Raw genomic sequence first — 27546 nt, 5'->3', positions numbered from 1 at the left:
GGACACCAGGGAGGGAGGGGGATACCACCACCACGCCCTGCTTGTGGGCCTCCAAAAGGCACTTGGTTCGGAGCCAGGACGCCACACCAGCCAGGCTCTGGATCAGCTCTAACAGAAGCTTTCCACGGGCTGAAGCAAGCCTGCCGCATCTCCGCCAGGCTTCGTTCTCTGTGGCTAATCTCCTTCGAGCAAAGTTGAGCACACATCTCATATAGAAACGTGGCTGCAGGCGGGAAGACAGAGTTGCTGGCAATCTTCTGCCAGTACGCTCAGTTTTATTTGGGCACCCTATAGTTCCCTTTCTTTTCTCTGTCTGGTAATTGGGAGACCCCAGTTAAGATCTAGAGAAAGGAAAGGGAACTGCAGGGTCTTCAGATACTCAAGAAAAGCTGGCCTCTGCTACTGGCTCCTGCCACTCCAGGCTAGACACCTATGGCAGAATTAAGGGTCCTGAGGCATCGTGGCTTCAAGATCCCTGCCTTCTGACTGGAAGTTCCTCACCAAGAGGAACTGACCCAAACCCCCTTCCGAGCCCCCAGGCTGCTCCCCGGGATCCCCTTTGCCGGATGCCACAATAAAGGAACTCATGAACACAAAGGCAAAGACACTTCATTTCAAAACTGGGTATGGCTTTTCAACCCCATCCACTAGATTTATTCACACAAATGTTACCTTTAATTTACAAAGCTGCTGCATTCATACACAATCAGGATTTCCACAGTGTTCAAAGAACTTAAATACAAGGTCGCACATCAACCCAAGTAAACCAAAGAGTTAAAAAAAAACCCAAACATAACATTGTTCACAAACAGGTCCTAGATTACCAGCTTCTGTGCAAAGAAAAAAAGAGCTACTTTTAAAAGACTAACATTGGAAACGTAATTTTCCTGGGTTTAAGCCTTTTCATGTTACGCTCAGCTTTGAAAGTTTATGAATTCTATGTCCAACCAAGCATGAGACAAGCTCAAATTGCAACTGAAGGTGGAGGAAAGGAGAGACGGGTTTTGGGGGGGGGGGCAAAGCTGGACTGTGACCCAGTTTTCTCTGAGGTGGTCTCCCTAAGTTTTTTGTCGTTCCATTTTCCCAAAAGCGGGTGGGGAGTGCGTAAGTGTTCCTGTGTACAAAGACATCTCCCTCTAGACAGAAAATGAGCACACCAGGCAGAAAGTGAATGTCTCCCCCCACCAACTTGTGAAGGGACTGATTTGGAATGGAAAATGCGATCCTGTGTACCCACCTGCAGTTCAAAGTAATACAGCCCCAACACAGGCTGACCATGTGGGTAAGCACGTGTTTCTTGATGCCAATGCCTCCTGTTCCGCTTCCACTTATTTTGCAACTCTGAAAGCACATCAGTGGAAAGATGACATCGACACATGGGGTACCCAAAGTACAAGGAGGGGAAAGTTAGCTTTTCCCTCTTGCTGGTCAAATACTGGCATTTCCTGATTTGATGTCTCGGAGAAAAGTGACTAAGACAGCTACTTTGGGGAACTTTTTGCAAGTCATTTAATTCCAGACAGTTAAATCTGCTGCTGTGTTAGGATGCTCAGATCAAGACTAAGAGCCAAGCACTGCTCCATGCTGCAGCAAAATGGTGCCACACAGCCAGCAAGCCAGTTCTAAGATGGCCATCACTTAGCTTCATCAGACTCACGTTAGTAAAACTGGTGATGCAGACACACGGTGACAGGTCCTCCGAGGCCAGCAGTGGCTGAGAAATCTTGTTGCCAGGGGACGGGGAAGTAGACCCAAACCTGCAGATGGCCACCTATCAGCCCCAGTGGTAGTGGTGCAACAGCTTGTCCGGAGACAAAACCTATTTTGTCCCTTAGATCCATTTGCCCAAAAGATGCATTTCTGTTGAAAGAATCCCGGAGTGGCCTGATCTTTACCCACCACCTTGGCTCAACCTATGTCACAGTGCAACCCAGCCGGCTTAAACCCAGACTAGACAATGGCACAAGACTAGATATATGCAGGGACGAAACGAATTACAAGGAATTTGGAGACTGCAATCTCTCTCGCTTGGAAAACAAAAATTATTGCTCTACAGAAAGACTCTGGCAGTGTTTGGAGATACCTGGGAGGCACAGAGCAGGATCCTGAGGGAACAGAAGTGTAAGGGGGAGAGGAAGACAACTGCCACTCATTGGCAGCACCTCATCCCTTAGAACACAAAAGCAGCAGTAGCAGGAAGAAGAGGAGAGATGAGAGCTCAAGTCTTCAGTTCATCTCTGCCTCTTCCACTGAAGAGCAACACAAGTTTCGGGGGAGCTGAAAATGCAGCCGTGAGATGGGAGCTGTGAGAACAGACACGGGCTAGAAACAGATTGCCTTCCCAGCAGCTTCAGCTTCAAGATGGGCTGGCACGGCTTGGCAGCCTCTCTCTGCAGTCTCCTCTACTCGGGGGCAGTGGTCTTGCAGCCCAAATAGAGGTGGAAGTCAAGGCTCACCCAGAGCATGCCTTGGTCTCTAAAGGGCCCCAAACAAACAGCAGGTGCCTGCCAGGTCAGGCACTTCCGTCCTTCCTTGGAAGCCTCAGGTCAGGCTTGACTCAGTGCAACGATGATCAGAGGCCGGTCTTCCCAAGCACAGGTGCAGGGCAACGGAGAGTCGCCCCTCAGAAGCACCTGTACCCCAGGAAAGCCGATCGCAGTCACCTTATTCCAGCCAGCTGCTGCAGCGCTTGGTAAAAAGCCCCGCTCTTCAGCCGGCAAGCGTGGTACGGACAGTGCCGGAGCAGACCTGGTTCAGACAGTGCCACTGGGACCAGGATTCTCACGTCCCAATTCGCCTGGCAGTATCAACCTGCTCTGGAAGCGCACACAGTACAAGCCAGGAAGTTAAGTGTTTCAAGACTCGTGACAACTGTGCTGAACAGGAAGCTGCCAGCAGGCGAGCAGGAGAATCACTAGCCTGTGGAGAGAGAGCCACCTCCTCGTCATCTGGTGTGCCGCCAGGATGCGCCGAGGGCTCTTCTCCCTTCTGGCCTCCGAGCCTGCAGCCAAACCAAGAAGGCAGCCTGAGCCTTCAACTGTTTTCAAGACGCCAGGGAGGGCCGGCTCCCGCTCTGGCTGATCCGAGGGGCAGAACCAGCCTCGCTGGAACGCGCGGCACACCGGGAGATGCCCCCGCTGCCCTTTTGTTGCTGGGTTCTCCAATCCCTGCAATGTAAACGAAGAACCCAAGGGAAGGGAGGTGGCAGAGGCGTTGGCGGAGGGTGTTGGAATGTGCTGAAGCCAGGTGCAAATTTCATCTAACAGTCCACCTACGAGCGACTGCACCAGGAAGAGAAGGTGTCTGGCAAGTTCCAACCCACACCACCAACTGTAAACAGCGCTGTTCGATGTAAACAGTGTGATATAAAAAACATCCCCACAACCAAGGAAAGTCACGTCAGTCAGCCCCCTCCCCCCGACCCCCCAAAACAAAAAGCAACCAACCAACACACCTGTGCACCAAAGGTCAGCAATATTTCATTCTTTTCGCAGTAATGAACTACCAATTTTCATTCAAAATTCATTCACGATAACTGGAATAGGAATGGTGGTGGGGGTGGGGAAGACTCTTTTGAGTGTAACTGGGGGTGCTATTAACGCAGGCTGTAGTACTGGGACTCTTGGGACCCCAGAAGACTCAAGTGAAACCTTTTCCGACTGCTTGCAACACACCACCACATTCACATGCACAACCCAAAGATGAGGCAGCCAGATGCTGGAGCAGCGGGTGGGGCAGCTGGTCTCTTCCTTAGGAACCTGCGGGAAGGTTCCTTCAAACAAATCAGTGCTTTCATGTTGTCATCCTGAATGAAATGTGCTATGGGATGGTCAGAACTAAGATAAGGAGAGGCTATTTCTGAAGAGCTCAGTGGGTCGCTGTGGGAGGAGAGAGACCACCACAGTTGGAGCAGCCCCGAAAAGCAGAAAAAGGCCTTTCTTGATCTAACCCTGCCCTGCGAAGGACCCTTTGAGCCCCCCCGTAAGGCACTATGGTCTACCTACCACTGCAAAACAACAGTCTTAACGGCAACAAGGACAAAACAGTAGAGGAGGTGTTTGAAGTCGCATCAGTACCAAAGTGGCGGCGTTACAGAAGCCGTGAATTCAAGCCAGGGCGTGTGTTTGCCTGAAAAGCCTTCTGCAGGGAGGGGGTCGTGCACCCATCTTCACGGCTTCCTCTACACGCTACCCCAAAGTGCAGCAGTGAAAAGCAAGGGCTACCCGCTCTAAGTCTCCCCTCATGCTCTGGGATCCCAAGGGAAGAATGCAGAGCCTCATCTGGTGGCTGCTGGTCGAAAATATGGACTGGTTAAGGTGGATGATGCCACAGGGGAAACTCTGCAGCCTGGCACGTCGCCGAGGAGTCCAAGGGTTGCATGTGCACCTGTGGTTCCCAAGGCCACACGAGTCACGTCAAGCGCCTCGGTTCCTCCGATTCAAGGCGACCCACCTCCAAGCTTCACTCTTCTCCTGCACTGTCATGACAGATGGAACAGAAGCCCCAAAGGGGTCGCTAGGATGAAGTCACTTGGTTGCGTGATGGTTTTGTGTTGCCAGTCCAAAAAGCGGCAAACACAATGCAACTGTTATGAACTCCCTGAAAGAGGAACACCTCTTGCCATTTGGAAGATGGCTGTTCCAGGAATGCCCGTGTTTGGGTGGAGTAGGAAAAAGTAGAAGAGAACAGAGTCGTGAGAGTTTGGACATGTAATGCATGTCACATCTCCCGAGAGCTGCAACATCTGTTGCCCCCCCCCCCGGCTTCTGGTCACTTGAGGCAAATACTTTACTGTTTAAAGGAATTGATGAAAGGCTGTTCAAGAGACAGAGAGCTTATGGTCTTGAAAAAGAACAAGGCAGCTTTGCTCCTAAATTCTTACAGTCCTTAATTTTGGATGTACTAAGAAATAAGGGCTCTTTACTCCTTTCTCTCTGGACTTTTCAGGTTTGCAACAACTCTTCCAATTTCTCCCTAGACCTGCAGCAAATAAATTCTAATTGCTAGGTTTTGGGGAGCAGCATGGAAAAAAAAATAAGCAAAACTTGTAGTTAGAAAATCCAGGCAAGGCCAAGAGGAATTGCAAATGGCCAGCCAGGATAGCCACAAAACAAAACAAAACAAAACAAAACAAAACAAAACAAAACAAAACCAAAACTTTCTTAGCCACAAAACTTTCTTAAACAGGGAAGCAGCTGGCTTCATCATGCTCCGACTGTGGCTTCTCCACAAGCTGGAAAGGCATGGAAGAGTGGGAGAAAGCGAATGCAAACAAGCAGTCTATTAGACAAAAGAGGGTCCTGATAAGGCCAATGACTGGGGGAGAAATACCTCCCAAGAGCTGCAAAGGAAACATCACTGCATCTCCTCCAGAGCCTTGCAAACGCTAATGAGAGCTCACCCTATAGGTGAGGCGGATCGCTCCACACTTGACCCAGCTGCACTGCCTTGCAGGCTCCCTCATTGTTCTAAGTCTGTAGAGCACAAGGAGTAAGCACTGCTTACTTCAACAGCACCGTCAGCGCAAATGAAGACCAGCCGCAGGGAAGCAGAGGGGCAAAAGCTTTCCCAGCAGCTGTTGACAAGGTCAGGGTAAAGACCTACTCACTGTGAGCAAGAGTCAGGTCTACCTGGTCAATGGAATGGCTGTTGAGAAATGATTCTTAGAACTACAAGCGAGCTTTTCAAATGGAACGAACATGGAACAGGCCGCACTACGCGCGTATGGATGCCAGCATGCGCACAGCCCTGGGGACTGTGTCTTGCACCATCCTGTACAGAGAGACAGGTCCAGGTAAGATCTACCGAGAGAACCCTCAAGAAGACTAGAATAATCGAACAGGTAAAAGCAGCCCATGCTGAGAAAGAGGCTAACTTGATGTTTCTGGTACTGACCACTCAAGCGACCAAGCAGGCCACCTACCGGTGTGGACTTCTGGTAGGGACAGAAGCCACCTTCGTGAAGAGCACAACGTGTGGTCACCCTCTCCAGGCACCACCACGCTCTTGACCTATGAGAACCTCTTTCACAGCTGTCAAACCGTTTCTAAGTTTAGAGTCATTTTTAAAGTAGCTTCCCGCTTCAACAATCATGTTCAGATTTTGTGCTGCCAAGTTCCACAGGTGAACAGCTCTTTTAGGAAGGGAACGGAGGAGGGGAAGGTATCCCATCCTGCTTTTTGTTCCCATCTGCAGAGGCTAAACAGAGGCAAAAGTTGGTTTCAACATCATGTTTAGCTGTAGGCCTCACAATCCCAGAGCAATTCTCCCTGCTAGACAAATCTTATGCTCATCTTGTCCCAAAGTTCTGGTACTTAGCAGCAGCAGCAGAACAGAATGTGTGGTAGATTTGTTTCAGTATTTAGATTTGGTGGAAGAGGAACTCCAGAAGTACCTGCACAGATTGAGTTGATCAGCAAAGCTAAGTTGGCAGGAGGGGGTGGAAGGGGAAAATGTAAATTAAAAACAAAAAAACTTTTAATAGTCTCATAATGGTGGGTTACAATAACTCCTGCTCTTCTTATGCCTCACTGGACTTCAAGAAGAATCTCAAAGCTTCATGTTGCCAGAAATCCTGGTGTTCAACCTGGACCATCTTCACCTTTCCTCTATGCATGGAGATCATGGAGATTGTAGGTCCCTGGAAAGAAATCCTGTAAGAAAAACAAAAGCAGGCATGAAATATTTTCTATTCATTTATTTTGAATAACTAGCCTTCAGAGAAAACATTCTAAATGTGTAAGTTCTGTCCATTTTTTTCTCCAAGGCCTGCCAACTGGATGCAACCAGTAAATGCACTTGGTAAGGAGCAAGCAGTGCGGTAGCCCTGCATGAACGATTGTACAAGTCTATGAACCGGGAATGTCTGCCTCTTTTGTCCTTGGTCTTTGCTGAAAGATAATCACTGTCCCTTTAGGATGAGATCTCCAATGCAGCTGCTGCTTGCACCACTCCACAGGTTCCCTGAACCCACGATGGAGCTAGTTATGCTTGTCACGGCAGACAAGAGCAGGTGGGCAAAGATACCAGTGGAATGGAAAACAGATCTTCTTGGGCAGAGGAATTTAACCCTGAAATTGCGCACTTTGGGCTAAATGTATGACATCTGGCCCTTACACTGACCCACACTAAACATTCATAGCAAGCCAGCCAGGAGGCTGATAAAATGTATGCCTTTTAATACATGATCTGGGGCAAAAAAAAATCTCACCGTATGTGATGATTATCTGGGTATGAATTTACACCAAGACAAGGAAATTACATGGCATATCGGTAGCCATCACACTGTTGTGTGTATAACTGTTAGATACTTCATGTTTTGTGTTTTTTTATAATGTAATTCTATTAGGATCTTACAATCTCCACTGGCAAGCTTATGATGACGTAGAAAATATTTGTTTAGAGGCAAACAATGAAAAATTAAAGCTCATTTCAAAACTGGGGTAGATGCCGGGGGAGGGGGAGGGCTTTTCAGGAAATGTTTGGACAGCATTGCTTGTAAGTGAGCAGCTTTTAACCCAAAGGTCCAATTCTATTCAAGTCCAGGCAGAAAAAAGGACAACTCCCCGCGTGCCCCAGCCAGCAGGACTGCACCATGCACGGACTCTTGCGACAATTCTCCTAGTGAGTCCACACTTTATTTGCCAGACCAGCTCTGGCTGTGTTTTTGTCTTTTGCTTGGCTGTTTGTCTTGCAACTTCTCCGCTGTGGCACTTGGATGGCTGAATCTCCTAATTACAGTGATTTCGCAGAGCTGCAGTGGGCAGCCCTCGAGGGACAGACCTGCCTCCCTGCAGACTGCCAAAAGCAAGCATTTCATTATCTCCCTGCCCAAACCGCAGCCCAGCTGTCCTCAAGCTGGTACCCTCCAGGTGTTCTGGGTAACACCCTGCATTCTTGACCACCAGCCATGCTGGCTGGGGCTACTGGGAGGGGAAATCCGTGACCTCTGCGGGGCAGGAGGCTGGGGGAGCTTGAACTTGCTTCTCAGCACTGCAGGGCACGTTCAGAAGAAACTGGTTAACTGGAGCCATGTGCTGGAATGGAGATCCAGAGGACAATCAGTAGGTCTGCAATAGCTGTGTGCCGCATTCTGCACGCAGCAAACGATCCGTGCGGTGCCAATTCACCTCCCTGGATTTGATCCCTTCGCTTCCAATGCCCCAGTACAACACACCAGCTGCTGTGGACACTGGTGCTTTCCCATGGTTATGTAATGCCTTCCACACTTAGTTGAGGAATTACCGTAATCCCACTTGCTGCTGATGCTGGCCTCTCTCGAGGCATTCTGTGTGTCAGTTCTTGCTCCATCCATTCAAGCGGCTGCTGGCACTGGTTTTAGACAGCTGTACTAGCTGCGTTTTGATAGTCCTTTCCAAGTGAATTATATACGTATATTTTAGTTTAGCTCACGCGGTATCATTTGGCGGGACTTCATTATCTCAGAGTTACTTCTAATTGCAAATACTGAAAAGAGGCTACGCAAGTGATGAAAGGAGTAAAGGAGAGGAGATGTATGGTTGAGAGAGACAAAGCAGCACCCGCAAAAGCAGTAATTATGCAGATGGCTTGTTGACAGGAAGTAGCAGGTGAGGGCCCCTGACGTGAGGCGGCAACAGTTGCAAGCCCCAGACTGCCTCCCCATGCTGGGACCCTACTCAATTTGACTCTGAAAATGCTGAATGTGTGCACCCTAGTGGTTGCACACATACAGAAGCACCCTAGTGGCTTCCAGAGTTCTGAAACTACAACTTGTATAATGCACAAATGTTTAAAATAAAGTAAGTCTCGCATGACATGGCCAATGACCAGGAATTACCCGAGTTCTAGTCCAAAAATTCTGGAGGGCGCCAACTTGGCAACCCGCATTGCAGGCTCCCAAAGCGTCCTGTCCTGGTGTGAAACTGATCACTATGGGATACCCCCTGCGAAAGCTAATGCAATGTGACAGCTCAGGAGAGCTCGGAAATCCTCAATTCAAATCCACCCCAGGTCACCAGACTGTCTTATGTAGCTTACGGTGTTCTCAGTCTCGGCCCCAACCTTCATCTGAGCTCCAATAAGGAGACAAGCAACACGGGCGGCCTTTTCAGGGCTACTACAAGGATTCCTGAGAATGCATTTTAAGCCTTTTGATCATTATAGCACATCGAAGAAATGCAATGCATTCCATGAATGCCATTACACATAGGCAGAAGAGCCTCTGGTTCCAGCGCACTCCTAAAATACTTTAAGAAGTAACACCATTCACCCAAGATACAACCGGGAATCACCCCCTTCTCTGCTGAACCGGCAGAAGTAGTCAAGCCTCAGCACCACTGCAGAGACTTCATTTCCCAGGCAGCCTGGCTGGGCACACAAACAGGCATTAAGCCAATTACTGGGCTCATACCATGCCGCTCTTCTGGGACATGATGAACCTGGTGCTCAAGGGGAGTGATGTTTGGGAGCGCTCTTGCTTCAGCGTCCCAACACAGTAACCAAGTTTCTTGAGATAAGCTCCCACCCCTCCTGGCAAGCCCAATTAGTGGAAGGAAGTCTTGAGCAGAAAACAATGGCTAAAATAGGCAATAATTAGCAATGGGTATTCTCAGGCTCTAATTGTCTCATTGCGTTTGGGCAGGGGTGCATCTGAAACAATCCCAATTGGCCCTTTAAGAGAGGAGGGTTCAGCTGAAGCTGCTGTAATTAGGCAATGTGAAGCAGAGAAGGGTCATCTGGAAACAGGTACGTTTCTGTGTGGAAGCTGGTGGAGTGAGGAAGATATGCTGGAAAGTATCATTCTGAAGGCTCTGATTTGGTAACATTCTCTGTGCAGTATTGTGTGTACTCCGTACTTTGTAAACATTGCTCAATGCTTTGTAAACATACACCCTCAGTTTCATACAGGACATCATTTCCGGAAAGCTTCCAAGAACTAGACAGCAGGCTGGCACTTCCCAAGCAACTCTTCCTCTTCTGCACCACCTCAGTTCTTGCCAAGGTGTTCCAGATTTTCTAGAGCACCAAATACTGAAGTAAGCATTATGCAAAATAGGTACATATAGTGCACTTTGTATACAGTCTCGCTGTGCTTAAAAATCAGGAGGGAAGGGGGAAAACTCCTAAAAATTAGGAGAGGGAAAGCAGGGAGACAGGCACTTGACAGACAATATGTACACCAAAGCAATGCAACGCAAAACGTTTAAAGTGTTATCAGTGAAGGTAATCCTGGCAAGTCACTTTCAGGGCTCTTAAAGCTGCAGAATTTTCCTTACACCAGAGAGCGGAATATAGGCAACAAGAGAGGATCTGACTTCAGAGGAGAGTTCTTCCAACAGCTCACTCAAATCCTTGCAATTCATGGAAATCAGCCCAAGCAGGACCAAGTTCAATCATGGGGACAGGGATCAGACAAACCTTTATGAGACTACTGAGGCTGATCATGCCAGTGGAAGCAAAGGACTCATCACTCGCCCTGCACGGGCAAGGCAGAAGGCCTGCAGGCCCAGCAAACCAATCCTGCCCTGCACACCGCTGGCGCAGGTGACCGATGCCGATGCCTCAGGTATGCTCAGCAGAGCAAAGCAGGTGACAGATGTACTCATAACCCAGGTATGAGGGCCCACAAGTCATCCACCCACCACTCGCTGGGCCGCAACTGCCAAGATTCGCAGCCAGGCGGGGGAAGACCGTGCTAGCAGGAGGAAGGGGCTTATAGAAGAGCAGCCCTGAGTCTTGCAGCGCACTGAAATTCCTCCCCTTTCCCACTGCAGCTTGAGTGGCAAAAGAGGCATGCTAGCAGTGAGATGTTCTGGCCAAGCCACAGCTTCTGAGACCGCCTCAAAACAAGGGCACCCCTCTCCAGCCTACACTGCAAAGCAATTCTAGGCGGTGTTTCCGCTACACCACCGTGCTGCCCGTCTCGGGTCACCGGCAGTGCAGAGACCTCTGGGGAGCAGTGCCTGGGAAAATAGCAGGCTGGCTGTTGACATGATTTGCTTATGGAGACAAGGCAAGAGTCCCCAGCCGTGCCAAAGGCTGACGACTTTCAGCTCACATCCACCCCGAACACAAACAAATCGCGCCTGGGTGGGTGGCGGGGGAAGGCAGCTTACTCCTCTGCACATGCCTCCGCTGCAGGAGCTCTCGAGTCCCACTGCCAGGCCTCCTGTTGAAAAGGTTTCACTGAGCAGGGCCAAGGGCAGGGGACTGACCTGGGCAAATGGGCCGAACAGCCCTGGCAGCGTTTGCTTTTTGTCCGGGCCAAGGGCGCCATCCCACGCACGTTTAAGGAAAGGACTTGCGGCTCCCAGCGGGCCCCGGCCAGTCATGCTGATCGAGGCACACCGGGAGTTGCCGTCTACTTGCACGGGACCGGGCCTTAAAGGATTGCCGCGAGCAGAGGTCCGGCCCTCTTTCGCCAAGGCAAGGCGTCTCCGCTGCTGCCAAGAGCCGGAGCAAAAGCCCTTCCTCAGCAGCGGAGCATCCATCTGGGCGAGAGGCCTGGTGCTTCGCGCAGAACAAGCCAGGGGATGGTCAGTGCGGCACGTCCCTTCCCGTTACATAAGGGGGCAGCCCCTTCCACCGCAGCTGTGCTTTCGATGGAGCCTTGTCACCAGCTCCAGCCCTGGCGAGGGGGTGGGGTGGAGGAGGCAGCTGGGCCTCAAAATCAACAGCTAGAGGGCAGGCCTGTCCCTCGTCGGGTCTATTATGCTTGCATGTACCATGTACCATTCCGCAGAGATGATGCGCAGCCAGGCTTTTCCCCGGAGGGCACGGCCTGGTTATGCAACTCAGCAGCAGCGAGTTAGCAGAGCATGAGAGATCATCACAGATGGGAAGCACAGGCTGCGCTGGGGGTGGGGGCGGGCAGGGGGAGAAAATAAGAGGGCGGTGGGCGACTGTGCTATCACCCCCGTGCACCCGAGAGGAGGAACAGTCACTCACCCTGGCATTCCCCCCTCTGCCGCAATTGCTGTATTCCAATTAAATAGTCTGAGACAGAGTTGCCATTAAATCAAATCCTGGTTCATGAATTAAAACCTGAGACAACTTCTATTCTTATCTGGGAGGCTGGAGAAGTAACTTTTAACTTTACTTTCTTATTAAAAAGCTTGCAAAAAGGCAGGCAGGCAGGCAGGCCGGCCGGCCGGCCGGCCTGCCCTCTCTGGACCTGTCAAAGTACGTCTGCACATCAGACGTGACAAAGTGGTGCCGAACACTTAATATACTTTACAGTAGTACAAATGTGTGCAGTTTTTTCAAAGCTGAGGCAACATCAGTGTGGACACACTGGAGGCGTTTGGTAGGGCAAGGTGAGAGAAGGGCTACCTGCCTCGCACACATGTGGAGAGAAATTGGTGTAACCCTCTCTTGGTCAAGAAAGACCAACTGAAAGATATCATCAGGATGGGGAAATTCAGTATTATTCCAAAGACCTTTAGCATTTTCAAAAACACGCCCTGTATTGTACCATCTTCCCCTTTCTATATGAACTCTGTGGGGAGGGACCAGTCCCACTTCAGCTTTGTGAGCAGAGTAGCTCTACATATAAAGCTTTGTTCTCTGTCACGTTAAACAAAAACTTTGGGGGAAATTAGAGGCAAAACAGTCCTCCTTGCATTTCAAGACTTGGCCATCCAGGAAGGGCTGCAGCTTCAGAAATTAATGCCATGGATCCAAGATTGGTCTTACTAAATTCATGCTAACAAGGAAGCCTGCTGGGCTTGATATTGGGTTTGCTGATATTAATATGCTCTTATGTCCATAATAACTCAACATGGACATAAGAATATATTAACGTAAGAAGAGCTGTGCTAGACCAGACCGGGGGCTCAGTTAGCCCAGTATTCTGTTCACAGAGTGGCCAATTAGCTGCCCATGGGATCCCACAAGTAAGACCTGAGTACAACAGCATCTTCCGACCCATGTTCCCCAGCAACTGGCATAAGCAGGTAGATTGCTTCTGCTACTGCAGGCAGCATAAAGCCATAAGGATTAGTAGCTCCTGATGGCCACCTCCTTGACAAATGTTTCCAAGCATCACACTGGTTTTAAAGCTATCCAACTGGTGGCCATCAGTACAATTCACTGAAATTAATTCCATACTTTATGTGCTAGCTGAAATATTTCTTCTTAGTTGTCCTGAAACTCTCACCAATCAGCTTCATGGGATGATGCTGTGTTTTAGTATTATGCAGAGTTAGAGAAATCTTTGTAAGCCGTCCTGAGGCTTCTTGCCTAGGACGGCATAGAAATCTGTAAATTACATTACATTAAATTAAATGTCTCCCTGTCCACTTTCTACTGGGCTACACGGGCCACTTGTCTTGGCTAACTCCATCTAAGCTTTTCCTTTGCCACAGCAACTGTTCTGAGAAGCTCTCATGCACCACTAGGCAACAACCCACATTAACATTCTTATCTAAGCACATTCTGAACTACTGTGCAGAAAGAACAGCGCATCGTTTATGTAACTTCTGGAATGCACGCTGGAGGGCAAGACAGTCACAACGGCTGCAGGAAATTGGACGTCAGGGCTGCCAGAACACCTTTTGCAGAATGTCCTTGGGAGGACGAACGGACAGTGGCTTCTAGCACAGGGAGATCAACACTCTCTGATACAAGACCCGCTCTTAGAAAGTTGATTTAACTATCAGTCCTCAAGGGAGGCCTGCACAATTTCTGACCCACCATGTCAAATGCAGCTGACCAGCCCACCAACCTCTTCTTTTTGCAGTCCCAGCCAAGTAAAGAGGCTGATCAAGGCCTTAGGTGTAGAGTGAAGTCCCGTGCAAAGATGACAGTAAACGCCACTCCCACCCAAACATTCCGTCTTTCAGGCATCTTGATTCACATTTTTGCCACTTCATAAATAGCAGTCATCTCCTATGCTGAGCATTATGTAAAAGTCACACCAACTTGCATTCCCCAGTACTGACTTGTGCCACTTTATTCTAGGAGAATGGCTCACTTTGCCTGACCAAGCATTCGTTCATTAGAGTAGCATTCTGGAATGCCTTGTCAAGTAACTACCACTTTCCATTAATTCCAGCCAAGTTCTTCGGCTCTGTGCATCCAGGGTAAGACAGTCTATATGGCTCTGCAAATGCTCCATGTCTGAAATGAGTAGGTACTTTACAGGCAGTGCCTGGAAAGGAAACAAGGTTCCAGTTGCCTCCGTATTTTGATTCAGGAGCGGACTGAGAAAGTCCAGCTTCCTCACGAGGCCCTAGTGACGAGTGGAGCAACAGTCATTCTGTGCATGTTGCTCCTTCCATGCAGGAGGTTCAGTCTGGCCCAGGTAGCCATGAGGGCACGGCTGACACTGCACAGAAAAAGCAGGATGGCCCTTCTTCACTGCTAGGAACGGGAAGTGGAACAAGACCAGCCACGTTCCTCATTAATGAAACCACCAAGAGTCACCAAAGTCCTTACAAGGCACTCCACAAGGGGGACACTCCTGTGGCTACTGAGCCAACAACCTGCTCATGGGCAGTTTGGACTATGGGAGGAATGGGAATGGTGGTGCAACAGCTGTTCAAATTATGATAAAGGAGAAAGATGACTTGACAGCTTCCTCCACTCCATTCTGCATTTAAAATGTTCGACTCAGCAGTGTGCTTGGAACTTAGTTTGATTTTAACGTGCTCGGGTTATTGTTCTTTCAGTAATTACTTCCCCTTTTCTGGAACGGAATGAGGAAGGTGCGCCTGAACACTGAATACCCTGTGTAATGCGCAGGATTAACAATGGCTATAAGACTCATTTCTCCTGGGAGTGGCTGCATGACATTGGAGTCCTACCAATCAGACCAAACATATTTCAAGTCCAGGATCTCGCATCCTAGACTCACTAACAAGATGCTTCTGGGAAGCCCCAAGGGAGTATGGCCCGAAGGTCGTGTAACCTTCCCAGGCTGTTCCTGTAGGAACCATTATTCAGCAGTGTGCTGTCTTTGAACACGGAAACCCTGCTCTGCCATCATGCTTAAGTGGGGATAACAGGACGCAAAGGTGTCACGTGGGATGCCAAAATAGTGCAGCTGACCAGCCAGGCCGCTACTTAAGGCCCCAGAGCATCCTGGGGCTCTCCAAACGCCACGTCCAAGGATACGACAAATACCTGTGCTTTGCTGTTGACACCTTGCTGTTGACAAAAGCACCTCTTCAGTGGCAACTGTAGTGCCGGGGAGCATCGCCACACTCACGCTAAGCCTGCAGAAGTATGGAGGCTCTTCCTGACTTGGGAGAAGTCTGAAAACACTGGGACTCCCTCGCGGCTTTTCCTGCGTTCTCATGACTGTGAAACAGGGATAGGCAAGCCCCTCCTGTCCTTCACCGTCCCGGTTCAAAGCTTCCTTGAGCACAGGGTGATGCCCAACAGTAACCTGCCCTTCCCTCCGCCTGCCACGCCAAGCGCAAATCTTGTTGGCCAGCCAAAATAAGTGGAGCTGTGCACACAAGGTCGTTCCAGAATACCAAGTGTGGTTGCTCGACATCAGCGATGTCTGCAAGAGAGGGAGTTTGGGAGTGAGGCCCTCGCTCAGACAGAGGACCCTCTGAAGTTCTTCATCCAGTTGCTGCCACACTGGGGCACTGGACCCACAACTGTAAGAGGAATGGTATTTGGAGAGAGTGAGTCTGTCTCTCAATCATTACAGACAGTTCAGGTAGATTCTGCTGATTTTAGGGAGCTGGAGGTGCGGGGGGTGGGGGCAAGGACTTTCCCATTTTATGGTTACCTAGTGAATTTCTCAGGTACAGTGTGCAACCAGGTGACTCCGAAAGGGGCAGAAGGGTTTTCAGAATGGGAGAGGGAACATCTGCAAGACCCAGTCCTCAAACCAGTAAAGAGGCTTCATGGAAAATGAGCTGTCCAGCTGGAGGGTCCTCTCAAGCAGCAAGAGCCACCCTGACGGTGGAGTCAGAAGCTTTCGGGAGAGGGAGGGACAGAGGGGAAGTTTCCTGCTTGGATTCAGCTCTTTACATGGGCAGATGCTTCTCCCTCAACTTTGGCAGCAGGCTAGGTAGAGTTCATACTGTCCTGGTATCTGTCAAGTTTCCACGAAATATTGTGCTGCAAAGGATTGTCTTGGGTGTGATAACCAGAAAAGAGGGAAGGGACCAGCTCACAACAGTATTCAGAATGCGCCGCAGCATAATCTGGTTGACAAGTGACAGCTCACTGCCCTCATGGAAGCGAGCAAGTATACTTTGCCTTTAGGGCTACAAAGTTTAATCGATTAGATAACCTGATTCAAAAAATCAACTAAAGGTGTCCCCAAGTAACTGGGTGAAAGTTTTGTTTAAAAAAAAATCAATAGGTCATGTTTAATTGACTCCTTCTAACAGCAGCATGAGGCAAGCACCATCTCAGAAGTGGCTTCTCCCTTATTGCACACACCAGAGGAATCCTCCTTCTCGGATGGCATGCATGCGTCATGTACAGGATGCAGGCTTCCTGTGTCAAATGCATGGGTCCTATAGCAAAAGACCTGCTTTTTAGTGGTTCAACACCTTGGCCCTTCATCTCATTCAGTACACGCTGTTAAGCTCATTCAGCTGGAAAGGCAGGGGGCTGCTGGGAAAAAGCTCTCATGCCATTTGACCAGCATCCATTCTTTTCTGAAGGGCTTTTACCTAAACGAAGAACTAGGCAAGGCTTGTGGAATTCTCAGCGAGGGAAACAATTCTCAGAAGTGTGAGCACATCCATGCACTCGGCAAGCTGCTTAACACAAAAAGGGCTTCTGCCACCCCACAAACTTGTGCAAACCAGTCAAGAAAAACCGTGAATACCTACCCCAGTTTTCAAAGCACTCCAACGCTCTGACCTGAGTTTAAGCAGCACAAGTAACCTGGTCCATCCTGGATTCAAGCTCAAAGGCATCGGGTCGGTCCTGTGGGTTAGCAGCCAACATGTCTTTCAAGAGCTGCTTGATCCCCTCGGACATGGAAGTCCTTCGTTTCTGGGGGATGTGCAACTCCATCTTTGGGTTTTCTAGCAGCGCCTCCCCGACAGGCACAATCTCCGTCCCCTGCTTGATGTAGGTCCCCAGAAGTTCCTTCTTGGTCTCGGCATCGATGAACGTTATCCTCTCAATCATGGCCCAGATAATGATGCCCAGGGCAAAGATGTCTGCCTTGGCAGTGTAGTGTCCCTCCCAGACCTCGGGAGCCATGTAGAAGTCGGAGCCGCAAGCTGAAGACAGCCAGTACTTGTTCACATTCACATTTTTGTTATCGTTCCCCCCGTCCTTGCCTCGAGCAGTCAAGCCGGCACACACCTTGCTGAGGCCGAAGTCGGCCACCTTAAGAATGGGAGCACCTGATTTCTCTGTGATCAGGATATTGTCTGGCTTCAGGTCCCTGTGCACGATGTGGTTCTTGTGAAGAAAGGCGATCGCGCTTGTCAGCTGGAGCATGAAACTCTTGTTGGTGGCTGGGTCCGGTCTGCGAGAAAGGATATACTGGTTCAGGTCTCCTCCTTCACAGTACTCCATGACAAACCAAAGATAACAAGGTTCTTCAGCATAGCCCAGGATCCTCTCACCTTGCCAGAGACAGGGAGAAAGACAAGGAAGACAATTACTGCTTGAACAAGATCTGGTGATATCCAAGACTGATCAGAACTTGCAGAAGCACACAACTTACGTGCATCTTTCTAGTGTCCCTCCCCAAGGTCAGCTGAGAACTCTTACAAACCTCCTGTACTGACCATACTGCTCAAACTGCATGGGGGGGTAGACAGGAGAGCTGGTGGATGCCCATTAGAGGCTCCCAGGAACAATGGCTGGAGGTCATGTAGGCAGGGCAGGCTGGATCCTGGCTCTTTTGAACCCAGGAAGCCTTCACGGACACAGCTCCAATGGATGATTGGACCTTCTCCAATCATGACAGCTGCTACAGAAACACACAGAACTGGGGTTCTGTGGAAGACTTCAGATCCCACAGGAATGGCCTCTTACCCAAGCAGACATTCCAATGCAAGCTTTCTCTCGCACTGACTAGCAGTGATCTTTCAGGCGCCAGCTTCCAATCCAAGGCCCCTCTGTCCACAGATAAATCACACCAATGTCAGTGAAAATATGGTGTGTGTGAAAAACTCCTACCGCTATGTTGGAACAGTGGGGTAACTAATGTGGCAGCCATGAATTTGAAATCACAGCCTCCATTAGCAAGGCCTTACAGATGGAGCTGAATAAACCAAGATGACACCGATGCTAAACAATTATTGCTCATCAGCTGCTTTGTTCTACTACAGAAACGGAAAGGCATCCAGCCATATTCTACAGAATGGCAGACTTAGAAAAAGAGCCAACTGTCAATAAGGGAAGAACCTTCCACACTCTGAATGAGCAGCTACCCCCAATGTACCATGGTAACTTTCTCAAGAAAATCTCAGGTGGCATTAGTCAGAAAAATCAAAAGCCCAGAACTTTCAAGAAAAAAAGTTGTAAGGCTCAGTGGAGCCATTTTCACAAGAGCAGAAATTTTTGACCATGATTTCATTTTTATGAGTCATTTTTATAAGTACAGGTTTAGCCTGTTTATGAGGATCGATTTTAACTACCTATTAAAAATAATATAGTAAATTTCTCTCTTAACAACCATTTAAAATTTTTAAAATCTGATTACAATTAAAACTTGGATGTTTATCTATCCTACTTTCTGGGTCTGAGACAGTCATGTCTCTGAATATTAGTCACTGGGCAACTGTGGTACAGAGATATTGACCACTGATCAAGTGTAGCTGTAATTTACTTCAGGGTGGGCAGAGGGCAGATTTGAATCTACTGGTAGATCTTTAGACAGTTTCAATTTCTGCTAATTGTTCAACAAAATAACAGCAGCAAAACAATACCTGACTAAAGTAGGCTTCCAAAATGCAGAATGCTTAGGTAATCAAAAGCTGATAATTTTATGTAGAAGGGCTGCAAGCTCCATTCAGTTTGGGCACTCGAGTCAAGTTTGTGCTCAAAATTCTTCAACCATAAATGTTATTTCTTTTGCATGTATAGTATGTCTATCTGAGATCACATCCTACTATATTGTGTTGTGGGCTATTAGGGATGGAGGGACCCTGATCACTCAGACCCCCTGTGCTGATAGTCATCTAGCCCAGGAGCAGGCAACCCGGCACCCTCCTGATGTTTTGGGGTACCAGCCAGGTAAGCTCCAGCCAGCTTGGACAATGCTGAAAGAACAAGGGAGTGGTGGCTGAACATACCTGGGAGGCATCTAGCCGCCCACCCTCCCTGCCCCTGCCGTAGCCCATTCACGTTGTTCTCTGGCCTTGCACAAAGCATCCGCCGCAGCCACCCTGTACAACATGGCCATTCTTCAGCTGAGAGACCAGCCCACATGTTTACTTGAAGCACTGCCACTGCTGACCGCAGAGTCCATCTGCTGGATGCCTTCAGGAGCCATCTGTGCCCCCTAGGAAAACCCAGCTAGAAATCTCCAGTAGCAGGGCTGGGAAAGAACTTCTCTCTGAAACCCTGGAAAGCTGCATCCATCAGGGTAAACAGTGCTGGGTGAGACAAACTATCATTATGGCTTTCGGTAGAACAGCTCTAATATCTTTTATTAAGGACTCCCCATGAACTCACTAGAAAAGCTGTTCAGACAAGGATATTAAGAACCTGCTCTCTAGTCTTATTTATTAGCTAAAATTGTACCCAGCCTTCCCTCCAGTGGCACTCAAGCAACTACAGTAAAATACAAAACAAACAGAAAAACAGTTTGAAAGATGTGGAAAGCCCAGGCGAGTGTCATTTTTGGCAGAGAGGTAAGAACACAGGGGCTTTCTGTGCTCATGCTTCCACGAGCCTGGAAACCACGCAGAGCGTGCACTGAGAGAAAGGACTGAGCTGGAGATATGGATAGCTCCATCTGCTTTCATCCAGCAGCCACACATGTCACAGTCTCTTGGTGAGACAGAGAGGGGATTGCTCGGCCCCGCTGGGTTCTCTGGGATGTGCTGGCGCAGTGCTGTCAGTCACGCAGCACAGCGACCGTAAAGCAACGGACAGCTTGATAGTGACGCAGTAGGAGATCAGTGAACACAACTGAGGCGGAGGCAGCGCGCACAGTTACTGTGTAAGTAACCTTAATTTTCGGCTTTGAAGCAAGCTAACTTTGCCGGGAAGGAAAGAAACACAGGGGGCTGCTTTCAAGTGCAGTTGGCCAGATTTAAACGTTTGCCGCTAGTCTTGAACCCTATTTTCTAGCACTTCATCGCTGCAATATGAACATTTATTTGCTCTGTAAAAGTACAGTGAGTGTTTTTTACCACAATGCTACAAAAACTGTCCAGTGACTCAGTTCCCAAGCCCAAGAACAGCCCATATGGACACGGAAGCAAGTCAGCTCCAGAGTTGAGTGGGCCTTACGCTGCAGTAAGTTCACTTAGGATCGCTCACCCCACTACAAATAAAGAACTATGAATGATCTCTGCTCTTCTTGCAGAGTTGTGTTTTGGATTCTTGTGCATCACAATCATATCGCCATTGCCACCTTATGGCAAGTTAAGGAGTTTGGAGGGGAAACCTGGGAAGTTCACAAAGAGCGAAATAGGCCTTCCAAAGAAATGAAGTCAAGTATGACCCAACGCAGCTAGGCGTGAAGGGCTACCAGGTCTGACAACAGCTTCTTTAATCATGACTAGTGGATAAAGAGTGAAGAGGGCTGCTTATTTGCATAAACAATGCTGTCACCATGACTATTACTATGGCAATGCAAGGTTGTATTATGGTTTGGCCACCCTTCCTTCTCAATCCCGAGTGAGGAAAACCTGTTAAGAGAAGCAGCAGAAGAAAACACTCGTCAAAGGGGGTGTGGGCTGCAGATCTCCAGGGCCAGCAAGAAATCTGACTGCCAACAGGAAAGCAGGGTGGAGCGGGGCGAAGCTCCTTTTCTGTGAAACAAGCTGCTGGGTGATACTTCAGGATTTTGTTCTTAATCTCCGGGCAAGAACAAGAGGCGAAGAGGAAAGGCGGTGACAAAATGGAAACTGAAGAGCTTGCTTCTGCCCTTGAAAGCAAGTCCTATGGGGTCAGTTAATGAAGCTGCAAGCCACGCAGGCTCTTGGCGAGCTTCATTAAACCCTCACCACCACCCCATTAAGAAACAAGGTTATTTTTAATAGCACAGGCTCTGCTCTTTCAGTCACTTGTCATAAGCCTCTGCCCGATAGCAATGAATAATGCCTTGCTAAGTGCCTGATCCCTGGCACACTGAGGCCACCCTGTCTTATGTTTATTACAGGAATACCATGAAAATGTTCCCAAGGCAATAGATACTAGCACAGAAGAGCATGCTTCCAGAAGAGATCAAGGAAGCCAGCCACTGTGGGCCAGCTACACCAGGGACTTGCGGCCACTTACTCCGTGTCGTGGCCATTCATTTGGGATCGGGGCCGAGGCATTTCACTGCCCTTAATGAGCTCCTTTTTCTTGACCACGTGTCTCCCCTTCCTCTTTGGCCAAACAGGTTTCCTAGGTTTCTAATGCACTGCAAAATAAATAAATAAACCCTACAAAACGCTTAGTAGAGGCACAAGTGGGTGAGTGTACAAAGTACAGATGAAGATACTCTCTAGTGCCACTTTAAAAACTATCATCTCTTTGCCGCCAAGACACGCCAGCCCCCCATTTTTTTATTTGCTGCTTTGAAATCACAAATGGGTTCTGTTTCAGTTTTAGCGAAGTTTCAGGAACTGTTCTATTGACATATTTTCTATCAAGCTGTTGACGGCTCACCACCTTCCAACAACTTTGAAAATGCAAAGCTTAAGACTTCTGGCAAGATTTACCGGTGTTTCTGCCATGGTGCCTACTGTGTTTGAAGAGCTAGTAGAAAAAAGGTAGCTTCGGTAGAAGGAAAGCAATGTCTGACACCTTGTCTGGCACTTGCTAAACAGTTCATTAGATTATTTCCAAAGTGTTTAAAATATATCCTTTCCATAAACATTTTCCTGGGTAAGATTCATGATTAAATTTAGGACTTGACAGATCTAGTTTTGGTTACAGTTAGCTGACTTTCAAGACACTAAAATCAGTTTAAAATGCAACCCTATTGTTTGAAATTTTGCAACATATTTTAGACTGGATATTGTAATGTTCCAGTTCCACCTCGAGCATAACTAGGTTTAAGCAGAATCACAGCCTGTAATGGGTGGGGCACAGTTTATGGAGTGCCAGATTACAGTATCCATCCAATATAAACATGACACCACACAAAGACTTGTACCCCAAGGTTCCATTTAGATGCCAGGAAGCACTTCCTGACAGTCAGGACCCCGAGGGTGTGGAATGGGCTTCCCCGGGAGGTCGCTGAGGCCCCATCGGTGAGGGTGTTCAAGGATAGGCTGGACGTGCACATGGTGGGCATGTCGTGAGCGGAGCCGGCTGGATCCAGGGGTCAGACTAGATGGCCCGGGAGGCCCCTTCGGACTTGCTCTGTTTCCATGTTGAGAGAAAGTTCACCTGAACAAAAAGGACATTCCTTCCAAGGAATGTCATCGGATCGCACTGTGCTAAATTTGCACAGGATCTTGCCTTTAGAATGCACTGACAAAACCAGCTTAGCGATCGATTTATACCTTTCCCACATTCATTAACTGCACTGAAAAATCAGGTTTGTAAGTATTCCCTGCACACTGGGCCACCCCTGTGCCTTCCACATCGGAGCAGCAAGGCTTGAGCGCTAGTGCGGAGCGGCTGGCTGTGGGGCTGATGCGCGAGAGTCAGAAGCTCAGAGGCTGCTGGTGCGTGGCGGATGAGCCCTGCGTACTTCTGCAGTGCCCATCTGGGCAGTCCATGTGCTCCCACGAGGACGGCCTGTGCAGCGTGCTGGCTGGCACGTGGAAGGGCTTGGCTTATCTGTAATGAGCCTGCTCTGCAGAGGCTTCTGGGCGAGCAGGCAGCCCAGCGCAGGCTCAGGCTGGGGCTAGAGTTCTGCACGTTGCTGCGGCACACGCTCTCGCTTCCGACTCCACACACGGCAGGTTCGCTCGGCCTGCGGAATGCCCTTTCTCAAAGAGGGCAGGTGTTAAATGCAAAGGAATAAAAACACGGGCAACGTTTCGCCCAAGAATCGCTCCGCGGAAGGCCCACTCGCTCCTTGCTCTCCCCCATGATTTGGCATTTGCTCCCCTGCCCAAAGAGAACCAACCCCACCGCGTGGGTTGTAGACATAATTGCTGTGTGCCTGCTATACGGAGGGGCATGCGTTCGCAGATTCAGGATAGGACAGGGGCTGACTGACAGAGAGGACAGGGCAAGGACAGACACAGTAGGAAGAAGCGACAGGGAAAGGGGGGCTCCTTTAGGAGGTCTTTGCTAGTCCAAGCTGGCTAGTGCTAGGAGCGTGCGAGGGAGAGCGCTATGTGGTACTCAGATCTTGACATGCACAGGGATCCTCCAGGCTTAACTCCAGCGTGGTCACCCAAGACAGCCATTATTCAACCAGGGCAGCCAAAGATACACACTGAGGGATATGTGGAAGTCTGTAAGCTAAGCCTACATACTGAGGTAACCGGAGGTCCAGGAGAACGTGATGAATTTGGAGCAGTCAGAGGAAGAGGCACTTGTCCTTTCTGGCACGTAAGCACTGCCTTCAGGTGCCCGCAAATGAAATATTTACGGTAATCGACTGTTTTCTTTTAGGCCTCTGATGAGCCTAACCACACACAGACAATGCTTGAGTATGTTCACGATTCAAGTGCAAGGACCTTAATGTCAGGGTCAATTCTCTAAAGGCCCCATTAGCGTTAAGTAAGGTCCCTGCAGGGCTCCTATGCAACACTGGGGCTGCTTCTCCACTGTGGCTGTCAAGAGCTCTCGACACGCAGCGGATTACAGGCACACAGTCGAGCGCAGGGGGAATACGGAGGCAAGGGTGGCCTCCGCACGTCTCTGGAAAAACAGACATCGACCACGCCGGCCCACGAGGAGGGCTAGGGTTCCGCCGGGGTTCCTCACACCAGGTGGAGGCTCACCCCCACCGCCGCCAAGCACTGGCTCCAAAGTTGCGCTTGTGCCTTCGGAGCAGCACTGTCATCGAAAGAGCCACACTGAGGGTAGAGCTGGGTCTCCGACCTGTCCCATGGCTGCCCAAAGAGCATCTGGCAGCCCCAGTATTGTGCTCCAAGACAGAGATGCATGAAGTATGACCCACTGCTTTGATTAGAATCACATTCCTAGTTCAAATTTTAATTACTGAGGTGATGCTTTGATGTTTAAAGGTCAGCAAGAAAGGGTAACTTGCGCCAGAACATGGGTACTGTCTCTACTCAGGGAACGGCTGCAATCCCCAATGCGCTTACGACTTCACTGTTGCAAATGTAAGGCCTTCTTGAATGCCAGTGTTTTCACCGCAGCCCTCAAGGCTGAGCAAGACTTTATTGAGGAGATATTTATACTGCCCAAAGATCTCAGGGAAGTTTATAGTAAAACAGGAAGATAAATAGCTAAGAAAGCGATTCTCTGGTCTGGAGAACTCTGGAATCTGACCTCTTCTGTCCCTCACAGCCACCGTGGAAAGAACCAAGGTGTGTGCATTATGAGGTCACAAAACCGGCCTCAGAGAGGCCTGAAAAGAGATGCTGCAGTGAGTGGAGAAGGGAGGAGACAAGTCAGGACAAGAGAACTCTGGTGGTGACCCAGACCCAGCCTTGCTGGATGGACTCAGCGGGCCTTCTAGAGGGGAATAAGTAAAGAGCTGCCCACCCCGCCATGAGATTCTGTTGGCATTCCCATAAATGTCCCCCCAGGGACCTGCATGTTCCACGCCCTGTTCAGGGTCACTCTTAACAAGGTATGTGACTCAGGCACCTCAGGTCTGTTTGGAAAAAGGCCACACAGGGAGAGTATGAAAAGTTCCTATATTTTGGGAAGGACTATAACTTGGTGGTACACGTAAAGCACATGCCCTGCATGCAAGCTGTCTCAGGCTAAATTCTCTCGATTTGGCTGGGAAGGGCTCTTGTGTGAAACCCTGGAGTCCTAAATCAAGCTGAGAAGGACCTCTGACCTGTTTGGGCCTATAAATCCCATCAGCTCCAGCCAACACAGCCAATGGCCAAGGATGATGAGAACTGTTGTCCAAAACCTCTGCAGGGACTCAGGTTGGGAATGGATGGCGTGGACAATTGTCAGCCAGTGGCATCCTGTGTTCTAATCTGTAAGGACCATTAAGGTCTCCCCCCAACATGGAAGCAGAGGGCAACTTCAGATACCCTTTCCTCTGAGGCCCTTGCAAGATGTTCCTTGGCAGGCAGACCAGGAAGTTTTGTCGACGTATGTACAAACCTGGCATAAGATCTAAATATTTTTTCATAGGGTTTTGTTTATCTCCAACCTGGAAGCAAGTGCCTGCCTTCCCCATTCAGCCTCGAGTAATAGCTCCATCAGCTTGGGGGCTCATTATCTCGGATTATGCGTACATGAAATGCTTTCCCTCTCCCTTAAGTGTATGTTATGTACAGCAGCTTAGAAACCCCTATTCACAGGATCAGGCAAATGAAATGGTTCTGCTTCTATGAACAGTTCTGCTTCATACATAGATATCTTCCTTCCCCCCACTGCCGGCCATATTTATCTCTGCATACACCTCCGCAAGGGCCTCCCTACACATTTTGATGTGTAGCACAGGGCCTGTCTGCAGATCCCCTTCTCCCTCCAATACCTTGAAGGTGCAGCTTTCCCAGGATGTTCCTTTAAATTTTAAGGTGCCCTTTAAAGATTTCCTCTGTTATATACCAGCACACCTCAGTTCCCTCCCAAGTTTACTAAGGGACAGTTGAACAGGCCAAGCTTGGGAGATGGCCATTATTCTCTTTGATGACTATAGAGCTGTTCTCCCTTCCTACATTTCTCACAGCCTCATCCTGCTTTACCTCACTATATACTAGAGAAAGTTGACTGAAATTCTAAGTACAGTATGCATCTATTGGAAGTCCCATGAAGGGAGGATGCTATTCACCTTCTCTTCTGGGAATGAGGTCAGAAGTCTCAATGGAAGGGCTCATGGGGTCAAACAACCCATAACCCAGGAGCTGTTTGGTAGTATCTGCAAGTAAGCTGACTCTTCCCCGCATCTAATTCCAGAAACAACCCAGAGTACAGTATAATGATCAAAACTCAGAAATGAGGCCACTCATTTCCCAAAACTGACAGAAATTGTAAGTGGTGAAAGGGTAGGAAATAGTGTGGTCTCTTGCTTTTGTATGGTCATGCCAATTCCTGAATTGTTTAACCCAGGAACTGGCATTATATGCAGACCATGGGCATATACACAGAACACTAATCTATCAAGTTACATTAGCTGTGGTTTGTTCCTTTTGCCATGGATTGTCTTGCAGAAGAGCAAACAAGCCACGGTTTGCTTTCCCTACTTCTAGTTTGTTTCAAGATGGGCAGTAGTGGAAACAAGCCTGGGATAAACCAGGGTTCTGGTTATCCAAGGCACCATAACAAGCCATGATTTAAAGAAGCAAGCCTTTGCAGCCTAGCAATAACAAGCCCCTGCTTACATCTGTAGCTGGCTGGCTACCATTGTTTTTGCAGGGGTCAGTTCAGATACCATAAGAAGGACTTCAACAAGCTACATCATGGCTAAGTGTTATGCACAAATCAGGCCAGTATGACCCCCTACATGCTGGGAAACAAGGATACCCAGGCACAGAGAGCCTCCCCCCCAGGTCAGAGGGATGGCCACGCCCCCTCCCAACAACTACCAGAGTCCCCTTCCTCCACCCCTTTACTTCTGTCTTCACATAGGGAAGCACAATGGGCAGGGAGGGGGGAGAGTCCTGCTTGTCTGTGCAGACCCTTCCCATGACGCTCCTCTTTGTTCAGTGCGTGGGCTAAAGAGGGGGACGCGTTTTGTGGCAGGAGGGACTCCTGCGGGCCCCCAGTTCTTCTTCAGACACGGGGGGGGGGGGAGCTGAATAGATCGGCTGCCTCCGCTTCGAGAAGCAGCCAAGTCTGACATAGCGCCCCATTTCTTCCCCAGAAGAGGAGCGGGGAGGGTCCCCCACTTTCTCCCCACCGGGAACGCGCAGCGGGGGGCCGCGCGCCCTTACCTTTGAGGGAGGTCTCGACCAGGCGGAGGTAGAGCGCGCTCTGCTTGTTGCCGTGGCTCATGCGCTGCCCGAGGCCGTCGCGCTGCAGGACGCACTCCTCGAAGCGCACCACGTTGGGGTGGCGGCGGCGCAGGCTGGTCAGGGCCCAGAACTCGGCCAGCGCCAGCTCCACGTTCTCGGGCGCGTCGCAGCGGATGCGCTTGACGGCCAGGCGCGCGCCGCTGCGCCCGGACACGGCCTCGTAGACCACGCCGTAGGCGCCGCGCCCGATCTCCGCCACTAGGCGGTAGCGCGGCGGGGAGGCCGCCGCCGACGCCTGGCTCGGCCCGCCTCTGCCCCCGCCGCCCCCGGCCTCCATGGCGGCGGCGGCGCCCCTCAGCAGCGGCGGGGCCCGCTGGCGCTCCGCGCGCCTCAAGCGCCGTTCCGGCCCCGCGTGTGTCCCTCGGCGGCCGCCGTCGTCCTCGCCCGTTTCCAT

At 49.7% G+C, this 27546-nt stretch overlaps 1 protein-coding gene across 1 annotated transcript; it reads right to left on the bottom strand.

Moving 5' to 3' along the window:
- Positions 1–612: 612 nt before the first annotated feature.
- On the bottom strand, positions 613–27546 carry STK35 (serine/threonine kinase 35). The gene is made up of 3 exons (XM_044455368.1): positions 27072–27546; positions 16785–17534; positions 613–6653 (listed from the first exon to the last, which is right to left on the bottom strand). Exons 1-2 carry the CDS (start codon positions 27544–27546, stop codon positions 16822–16824), a joined length of 1188 nt encoding a protein of 395 aa, XP_044311303.1. The 3' UTR covers positions 613–6653; positions 16785–16821.

The sequence above is a fragment of the Varanus komodoensis genome, unplaced genomic scaffold (genome assembly GCF_004798865.1).
Source record: "Varanus komodoensis strain SLA01 unplaced genomic scaffold, ASM479886v1 scaffold8, whole genome shotgun sequence".
NCBI classification, from domain to species: Eukaryota; Metazoa; Chordata; class Lepidosauria; order Squamata; family Varanidae; genus Varanus; species Varanus komodoensis.
The sequence above is the reverse complement of the archived record's forward strand: the minus strand, read 5'-3'. Positions and strand labels throughout refer to the sequence as shown.